Source organism: Argentina silus (genome assembly GCF_951799395.1).
Source record: "Argentina silus genome assembly, chromosome: 15".
In the NCBI taxonomy this organism is placed as follows: Eukaryota; Metazoa; Chordata; class Actinopteri; order Argentiniformes; family Argentinidae; genus Argentina; species Argentina silus.
In genome coordinates this window covers 10,506,573-10,516,506 of record NC_139669.1, presented here as the reverse complement: position 1 = coordinate 10,516,506, position 9,934 = coordinate 10,506,573, and the positions used below count along the sequence as shown (strand labels likewise).

Genomic DNA, 9,934 nt, shown 5'->3' with positions numbered 1-9,934 from the left:
TTCCAGTGCCATGATACAATGATGATCAAGTTAATGTGATAAAATGTTAATGTTAAAAGGTGGATATAAAGAAAAGAGGTTCTGGAAGGTAAACTTGATTTCCCCTGCCCCCCCCAGGTGAGCATCATTGCAGGGCGTCCCATGCACTGTCAGGTCCCCGGTATTGACTACAGCCTCAGTAAGCTGGCCATCCACGCTGCGTTAGAGAGCGCCACTGCCATCGCTCTGTCCCACACTGGGGTCCTCTACATCGCTGAGACTGACGAGAAGAAGATCAACCGTGTCAGACAGGTACGTCATATCTGGAACCATATCTGTTTTTTTTTTTGTTTTTTTTACTTTCAACATTCAAAAGATAAAAGCTGGCATTGCAGGAATTGTTAAGTAAACGAAAAAAAAGAATAATTCTCTGTATAAACTCTGTTTTTTTTAACAATCAAAAAGCACAGTCACAGTCAGAATAAGATGACATGATTGACATGACATCAATGATCTGTTTTGAAACTGACTTTGTTGTCTGTGGCCACGGTCATTTGCTTTGCACCCTTCCGATTTGGCCCTATTGTTCTACGACACGGTGTCATGTTTACTGTCTCTGTTCTAAGCCTGTCTCTGTGTCTGTCCCACTGTCTCTCTGCTGTCCATCAGGTGAGCACTAACGGGGAGATCTCCCTCCTCGCCGGCACCGCGTCCGACTGCGACTGCAAGAACGACGTCAACTGCAACTGTTTCTACGGCGACGAGGGTTACGCCCCCGACGCCGGCCTCAACTCTCCGGCCTCACTCGCCGTTTCCCCCGACGGAACGCTCTTCATCGCCGACCTCAACAACATACGCATCAGAGCCGTGCGGGCCAATCGGCCCGGCCCGCCCGTGTCGGCGTCGGGATCGGGAGGGTCCGGGGCGGGGCAGTACGAGGTGGCGTCGCCACGGGAACAAGAACTGTACGTGTTCAACGGGGAGGGGCTTCACCTGCAAACCGTGAGTCTGGTCACGGGGGAGCCGCTGTTTAACTTCACCTACGGGCCAGACGGAGAGTTAGCCACCGTGGTAGACAACTGCAACAACTCTGTGAGAGTGAAGAGGGATGGGCTGGGCCAGGGGGGCGGGACGGGCCTGCTCAGGCTGGTACTGCTGCCTGAGAACCAGGTGGTGACTCTGGGTCTGGACCCGTCCGGGGGGCTAAGGAGCGTTTCCGCCCTGGGCCAGGAGGTGGCGCTGCTGGGCTACACAGGCAGCACGGGCTTACTGGCTACCAAGGCTGACGAGACTGGCTGGACCACCTTCTACCAGTGAGTGTTTTTGTGTGTGTGTTTTTGTGTGTGTGTGTGTGTGTGTGTGTGTGTGTGTATGCTGTCTGTGTCTGTGTCTGTATGTATGTCTCTTGCTAACTCTGTCTTTCTGTCTCTATTTCCGTTTATGTGAGACAATCTGAAAGCACATGTTGTTTTCATTTCATTCGACATGTTTGTGCCCCTCGTTCCATCCAGCGTCTCCCCATCTCTCCTCCACATTGCACTTTACACAGTGCTCTGCCGCCTCCTAGAGTTAGCTTGTATAACTGCAGCCTCCTCCTGTGTGAGTCATAGCTCTGAGATCTGGCAGATGCTAGAGAGGCCTTTTGGGACGAAGTATATTCTCTCTGCTCCTCTGTGAAGTGGGAGAGGTCTGTGTACCAGCGGTAGATCAGAGAGAAACTAAAGAGCCTGCATATGATGTGCTCCTGTACATCATGTATCACCTTGATCAATGGTGGGTCTTCATCACAGTCCTGTTGAGATCTATAATTGACAGATCTATAGAAGCAGATCTATACACACGTTGTATCGGTTCTGCGGTGAGAAAAGCCTATATATTTTCTGCTGTGTGTGTGTGCATGTGTGTGTGCGTGCCTGTGTGTGTGTGTGTGTGTGTGTGTGTGTGTGTGTGTGTGTGTGTGTGTGTGTGTGTGTGCGTGCCTGTGTGTGTGTGTGTGTGTGTGTGTGTGTGTGTGTGTGTGTGTGTGTTTGTGTGTGTGTGTGCGTGTGCGTGAATGTGAGTGAATGCGTGTGTGCATTGGTATCCTACACTCCCAGACTCATCAGTACGCTGTCTCTCTCCGTCTCTCCCAGGTACGACAGCGAGGGTCGTCTGACTAACGTGACCTACCCCACGGGGATGGTGACCAGCCTGCACAGAGAGATCGAGCGCTCCATCAACATCGACATCGAGAGCTCCAGCAGGGACGACGATGTCACCGTCATCACCAACCTGTCCTCCGTGGAGGCCTCCTACACAGTGGTGCAAGGTAGGGAGAGGACACACACACACACACACACACACACACACACACTCACAGCACATTGTATTAGTAACACTGGTTAATGCTCAGAGTTTAGGTTAGCCACATCTCCATGTTAGCTATTCAGTATTCTTGTCTTGTAGTCTCCACACCCATGAGTCTTACTCTTTTCGCTCTTTTTCGATGAATGTCATTAGAGTGAATTTCATAAGCTGTTATTCATAAGTACACCCCCCGCTCCATCCTCCTAAACCCTACTTATGGCGTGCCAGAAGAGTATTAGAGTGTAGAGTATAATTTATACAGAGTTCCACTCGAGGGTAGGCAGAAGGGGAAGTTACTCAGCAAAATGGAGTCATCTAAGGTTCCTCTCAGTGTTGTCTGTGTACTTCACAGCAGTCACTCTCTACTCTACTGAGGTAGACTCGTTTTAGGAGCTCACTTGGCTTTCTCTCTCTCTCTCTCTCTCTCTCTCTCTCTCTCTCTCTCTCTCTCTGTCTGTCTTTCTTTTAATCATTATCACAAAGAGATTGTTCAGATAGGTACAGAAGTGAACATTCATCTAAAGGCTTCTGCAGAGTCGACAGAAAAAGGCCTCTCTGTCAGTTTGAAGCGTTGTTAAAACGCTGCCTCTAGGTTTATTACAAATTGGCTTTATGGATTACTGGCCGTTTACAGTGGATGTTAAAAGCGGCCTGCCTACCATCCCCATGCCTTTTGTATTGAAATAAAAGGCTCTCACTGTGTATTGGCAGACATTTTTAAGAGCAAAAAACCTTTATCTTATCTTCAAACAGTGTCACTGATATCGGGCTACTGTTCTATTGCACGACAGACAGAGAGATTTTGCAACAGGAATGAACGCTAAACCTTTCTGTCTCTTTGTTCTGTTGAATGCATTCAAGTGAGGGATAAAACGCAAAAATTCAGTCATTTACTGTACGTAGCCTTGTGTCTCCATCAGGCTTCCAGGCTCACAATAGCTTGTGAATTGTAGCAGCAGAAGTCACACTAGTTGCTGGCTATCAGACAGCATTTTCAGGCCATTAACTCATTCTAACGGACAACGGTACCATTATGCCATTAGGCATGCCATTGAAGTCAGGATGTTCTTTGTGCGGTGGAGATGAACAGAAATGGCCACTTTTATTATTATTACTAAAAAGTATTTTATTTAGTTTTTGTCTGTGAGTGTGTTGTATCTACCGTGCAGATACAATTACTGATTTGTTGACTATTTTGTTTTGTTCAGTCCAGACAACAGTAGTTGCCACGCTTCTAGGCTCACACTGTGTTACCAAACAGACATGTAGCCGTTTAAGGTAGAACTAGTACTAACATGACAACTCCATGTCTCTCCCTATACCTCTATCGCCCCCTGCAGACCAAGTGAGGAACAGCTACCAGCTGTGTAACAATGGGACGCTCCGGGTGATGTATGCCAACGGGATGGGCATCAGCTTCCACACGGAGCCCCATATCCTGGCAGGGTCGGTCAGTCCCACCATCGGCCGCAGGAACATCAGCCTGCCCACGGACAACGGCCTCAACTCCATCGAGTGGCGCCTCCGCAAGGAGCAGACCAAGGGCAAGGTCACCGTCTTTGGCAGGAAGCTGAGGGTAAGCTGACATCACTTCCTGTCAGGGGAGGCTGCCGGAGGGAGAAATCGGAGGGATGGGCTCATTGTAATGCATCGAATGGAATGAGGAATGGTATCAAACAAAGACCATTCTTTATTCCGTTCCATGCATTACGATAAGCCCTTCCTCTGATTGGTCCCTGCACCAGCATCCACTGTGTGAATGTGTTTATCCTCTCTCTTAGTGTCCTCTCTGTGTGGTATATTGTTGTTTTAATGATAATGATAATATACTGCATTAAATACCTCTCACTAGGCCCCAAGTCTGTCTGTTTGTCTTTATCAGTTGTTCTCTATCAAGAGTCACACTGACTGACTTACATTTCTAATATTTCGATAATTCCATGAAATACTAACCATCATCCGTCTCTCACCCCTTGTCCTTTTCCTCAGGCCCACGGTCGTAACCTCCTCTCTATCGACTTTGACCGTAACACACGGACAGAGAAGATTTATGACGACCACCGCAAGTTCACGCTGCGCATCATGTACGACGCGCAGGGCCGGCCCGCCATGTGGTTGCCTAGCAGCAGCCTGGCGGTGGTCAACGTGTCGTACTCGACCACGGGTCAGCTGGTGGGGCTACAGAGGGGCAGCATGAGCGAGAGGACGGAGTTCGACACCCAGGGACGCATCCTGTCTCGCTCCTTTGTGGACGGCAAGGTGTGGAGCTACAGCTACCTGGACAAGGTGAGGACATCTGGATCAGGTGACAGGTTGTGGCCTTGCACCTGTCAGTTACTTACAGCAGGAAAATGAGGGGGGCTTAAAGAAATGACATTAACTGTATTCTTGTAGAGAAGAGAAGATAAAGAGCGTTGCTTTGCTTCTATAAAAAATAACAATAAATCGTGCTCATTGAAAACAAAGATATGTTGAGCTGAATAGGGTTATAATGACCCACTTTTGTCTTTCACTTTTCACTGCAGGGAAATTATCCAATGTCATTGTAAAGAGATTGGGTTGATCACTGTGTTGTTGTCTCTCTCTCTCTCTCTCTCTCTCTCTCTCTCTCTCCCTCTCTATCCTCAGTCAATGGTGCTCCTGCTTCAGAGCCAGAGGCAGTACATCTTTGAGTTTGACACATCGGGACGCGTCACGGCCGTCACCATGCCCAGCGTGGCTCGCCACACCATGTCCACTCACGTCTCCGTGGGCTACATCCGCAACACCTACAACCCCCCGGAGAGCAACGCCTCCATCATCCATGACTTCAGCGAGGACGGCCGCCCGCAGGCTACCCACTACCTGGGAACAGGTCGCCGCGTCCTCTACAAGTACGGGAAGCTGGCCAAACTGGCCGAGATACTCTACGACAGCACGGCCGTCTCCTTCGGTTACGACGAGACCACGGGAGTGCTGAAGATGGTCAACTTGCAGAGCGGCGGTTTCTCCTGCACCATACGCTACCGTAAGATGGGCCCGCTCATCGACAAGCAGATCTACCGTTTTTCCGAAGAGGGGATGGTGAATGCCAGGTTCGATTACACGTACCATGACAACAGTTTCCGCATCGCCAGTATGAAACCAGTCATCAGTGAAACACCGCTACCTGTGGACCTCTACCGCTACGATGAGATCTCTGGCAAGGTGTGTAACTTACTGCACTTGTATAGTAACCACCCTGTATGTAAGCATATGTAGCGGAGGTGATTTTCAATCACACTCTTGTGTTGAGGTAGCCCTGCCTGTGACTTCTAAGTCGGTTTAAGTCTGTGGCTTAGGTCCCTGGTTCAAACCCCGCCGTTACACGTACTACATTCTCTGTCGGTCTGAACCTTCACGGCACAGTGGTAATTCACTTCACCGCCTCTAGGATATAACCCAATGTATTTCCCCACAGGTGGAGCACTTTGGGAAGTTTGGCGTCATATACTATGACATCAACCAGATCATCACCACAGCCGTCATGACGCTGAGTAAGCACTTCGACACGCACGGCCGCATCAAAGAGGTCCAGTACGAGATCTTCCGCTCTCTCATGTACTGGATGACGGTCCAGTACGACAGCATGGGGAGGGTGGTGAAGAGGGAGCTGAAGATCGGGCCGTACGCCAACACCACGCAGTACCGCTACGAGTACGACGGAGACGGACAGCTCAGCGGGGTCAAGGTGAGAATGGATCGAGTGTTATCAGGAGTGCTATTACTATTGCTATTACCATAGAATTAGAGTGAGTCAAACGGACATGGGCCCTCAGACCATGGCAGTTCGGCTAGTACATCAAAGATGGCTGTGGTCCTCTGTGGCTCAGTTGGTAGAGCATGGCGCTAACAATGCTTAGGTTGTGGGTTTGATTCCCGCTGGGACCATATATACTGAAATGTATGCACTCACTGCAATGTAAGTCGCTTTGGATAAAAGCGTCAGTTAAATGGCATATACCATGGAATGTTGAATTGAACAGGCATGCTCATTCTATTTCTATGGTTATGACTATGTTATTATTGTGTTATTCCTATTATTGTTTGTCTTTGCTAATAATGATCATCATTATCCTCCAGGTGAACGACTGGTCCACCTGGCGCTACAGCTATGATCTCAATGGCAACCTCCACCTCCTGAACCCCGGAAACAGTGCCCGCCTCATGCCTCTGCGCTACGACCTGCGTGACCGCATCACGCGCCTGGGAGACGTGCAGTACCGCCTGGACGAGGACGGCTTCCTGAGCCAGCGAGGCTCCGACGTCTTTGACTACAACTCCAAAGGCCAGCTGCTACGGGCCTACAGCCGTCTGCCTGGGGGCTGGAGCGTCCAGTACCGTTACGATGGCTTGGGCCGGAGGGTGTCGACCAGGACCAGCCTGGGCCAGCACCTGCAGTTCTTCTACGCTGACCTCAACCACCCAGCTAGGGTCACACACATATTCAACCACTCCAGCTCCGATATAGCATCGCTGTACTACGATCTGCAGGTAAGGCTGGCAGGATGACCCAGTGGCAATGATCCTCATGGTCAAGGCTACATAGAGAGGTGCAGCACAACTGGTTCAGCTTGTATGATGAGTTTTCTAGTGTTCTAAAGTCAAGTCTCAACTTCCATGTCAACTGATCATCTAAAGTAGCAGTTTATCCTGATTGTTTCATGATGCTGTCACTGAAGTCACGACTGATGCTAAAGTCCTGTCTCGTCCCACAGGGCCATCTGTTTGCCATGGAGGTGAGCAGTGGAGAGGAGTATTACATCGCTTCAGACAACACAGGCACGCCACTGGCAGTGTTTAGCAGCAACGGGCAGATGATCAAGCAGGTAATGACCGTCAAACTACTGACCATAGTCTTTACTAGGCGTACCGCTATTCCAGGGGAGGCAGGTGAAGGTCCATGTTGGAGAACAGGCTTATTTTACTGTATGGAATGGAATGAGGAATGATATCTGACATTTATCAAACATACAGTGCCTTCGGAAAGTATTCAGACCCCTTCAGTTTTTCCACATTTTGTTATGTTACAGCCTTATTCTAAAATTATTCTTTTTGTTATCAACCTACACACAATACCCCATAATGACAAAGCGAAAACAGGTTTTTAGAAATATTTGCTAATTTATTAAAAAAAAAAAAAAAAGAACTATGATAAGTATTACATAAGTATTCAGACCCTTTGCTATGTAATAATAAATGTAATATTTCAGTTTTTTATTTTTAATAAAATAGTAAACATTTCTAAAAACCTGTTTTGGCTTTGTTTATTATCGAGTATTGTGTGTAGATTGATGAGGGAAAAAAATAATTTAATCAATTTTTAGAATAAGGCTATAACATAACAAAATGTGGAAAAAGTGAAGGGGTCTGAATACTTTCTGAATGCACTGTATGTGTTTGATACCATTCCATTCCATCCATTACAATAAGCCCCTCCCTTAGATTTATACCTCCACAAGCCTCCCCTAGTGCCATTCATATCACAGGAGGCTGATGGAGGTAAAAATCGGAGGACGGGCTTATTGTAATGCATGGAATGGAATCAGGAATGGTATCAAGCACACGTGTCTCCACCAGCCTCCCCTGATTCACCACAGTAAATATCTCAAGGTAAATATCTCAAGGTAAATATCTCAAGGGGCATGTTGAACACTCATCTATCCGTCATCCGAATCCCAGGTGCAGTACACAGCCTACGGGGAGGTCTACCTGGACTCTAACCCAGAGTTCCAGCTGGTGGTAGGCTTCCATGGTGGTCTGTACGACACCCTCACCAAGCTGGTCCACTTCACCCAGCGGGACTACGATGTGCTGGCCGGGCGCTGGACCTCGCCCGACTACGCCATCTGGCCCAAGATAGGCAAAGACCCGGCACCCTTTAACCTCTACATGTTCAAGAACAACAACCCCCTCAGCGACATGCTGGATATCAAGAACTATGTCACAGGTACAGGACATAGTGACATATTGTAGTTATTATTATTTATTATAATTTATTTATTAAATGTATTTCAAGCCACATTATATTTTGTTGGAATGATGTGGTTCTTGATCTTGCATTTATTTATTGATGTTGTGGTATTTTGAAGATAGAGCGTGAGGTATCTATATGACTTAGCATTATTGCGAGGATGTTCTAAACTAAAGCTTGTATCCATGTTCTCCTGCCTGTTCTCCATAGATGTGAAGAGTTGGCTGGTGATGTTTGGGTTCCAGCTCAGCAACATCATCCCAGGGTTCCCCAGACACTCCCTCTACTTTGTAGACCCGCCCTACGAGCTGCAGGCCAGCCAGGACTGCGAGAACGGACAGGTAGGTTACTATGGCAACCCCGGGAACTGTGCCTGAGCACTGCTTGTATCCACTTTTTTGTTTTGTTTTGTTTTGACATGAAAATCTATAAACAAATCTACTGTACATAATCCAGCAATTACACACAGGCATATAGACCTAGAATCATTCAATATTAGTCATTCTCTGAGTTGGTTGACAATTAGAATCTCAAATATGAACCTTCAGTGGAAAACAGTAACACATAAACATTGATAGTTGAAGTTACTTGTTCATTATCAATATCTGCAATCCTTCATTCTAAACTGTGACACTCCCCCCCCTCCCCTGTCCTGTAGCTGATCACAGGGGTGCAGCAGGCAGCGGAACGCCACAACCAGGCCTTTATGGCCCTGGAGGGTCGTCTGCTCAACAAGGAGCGCCGCGCCCGCAAAGACAAGCCGGGCCACTGGTTTGGCACCAGTACCCCCATTATCGGCCGCGGGGTGATGCTGGCCCTGAAGGAGGGCCGCGTGGTGGCCGGTGTGTCCACCATGGCTAGCGACGACAGCCGCAAAATTGCTGTAGTGCTCAATGGTGCCCTCTATCTGGACGGCACTCACTACACCCAGGATGGACGAGATTGTCACTTTTTCGTGAAAGTGGGCTCGGCCGATAGTGACCTACTCGCTCTGGGGCTCACTAACGGACGCAAGGCGCTGGAGAGCGGGATCAACGTGACAGTGAGTGGCCGGTCAAGGAGAGGGGCTACAGTGGAGTTTGCGGTGCCGTCCCTAGTGCTTAGCATGCGGTATGGGTTAGCACTGGATGTAGTGGATGAGGAGAGGGTGAGGCTGTTGGAGCTAGCCAGGCAGAGAGCACTGGCTGGGGCATGGCTAAGGGAGCAGCAGAGGGTGAGGGATGGGAAGGAGGGGAGCCGGCTGTGGACGGATGGGGAGAGGCAGCAGCTGCTAACAGCGGGCAGGGTGCAGGGGTATGATGGGTACTATGTTCTACCCGTGGAGCAGTACCCAGAACTGGCTGACAGCAGCACCAATATCCAGTTCCTGAGACAGAATGAGATGGGCAAGAGGTAACAGCCTATCTGGACTGACTATCCCTCTTTCATTTCCTCTGCCTAATCCCTGCCCTCCTCCCTCCCCCTCCCTTCCTCTCTCCTCACCCCACCCCCACTCTCCAATCCCGAGGAGAATAAACCAACAAACGGGGTTCCTCACTGAACGCTGCAGGGACTTTTGAAAAGAAGAACTTATCCGAAAATAATATTATTGTTACTTTTACTGCCACAGGCAAAAGA

At 48.7% G+C, this 9,934-nt stretch overlaps 1 protein-coding gene across 1 annotated transcript in view; it reads left to right on the top strand.

Moving 5' to 3' along the window:
• Nucleotides 1-9,713, top strand: part of tenm2a (teneurin transmembrane protein 2a) — a gene marked incomplete at both ends in the record, with an annotated part of 135,124 nt that extends 125,411 nt beyond the window's left edge. The window contains 12 exons of the mRNA XM_083685613.1: nt 118-291; nt 649-1,292; nt 2,112-2,287; nt 3,666-3,901; nt 4,315-4,611; nt 4,954-5,511; nt 5,765-6,034; nt 6,427-6,837; nt 7,062-7,172; nt 8,026-8,293; nt 8,528-8,658; nt 8,976-9,713. Coding sequence (XP_083541739.1) covers nt 118-291; nt 649-1,292; nt 2,112-2,287; nt 3,666-3,901; nt 4,315-4,611; nt 4,954-5,511; nt 5,765-6,034; nt 6,427-6,837; nt 7,062-7,172; nt 8,026-8,293; nt 8,528-8,658; nt 8,976-9,713 — 4,014 coding nt within the window. The remainder of the gene's footprint in view (nt 1-117; nt 292-648; nt 1,293-2,111; nt 2,288-3,665; nt 3,902-4,314; nt 4,612-4,953; nt 5,512-5,764; nt 6,035-6,426; nt 6,838-7,061; nt 7,173-8,025; nt 8,294-8,527; nt 8,659-8,975) is intronic.
• Nucleotides 9,714-9,934: the final 221 nt, after the last annotated feature.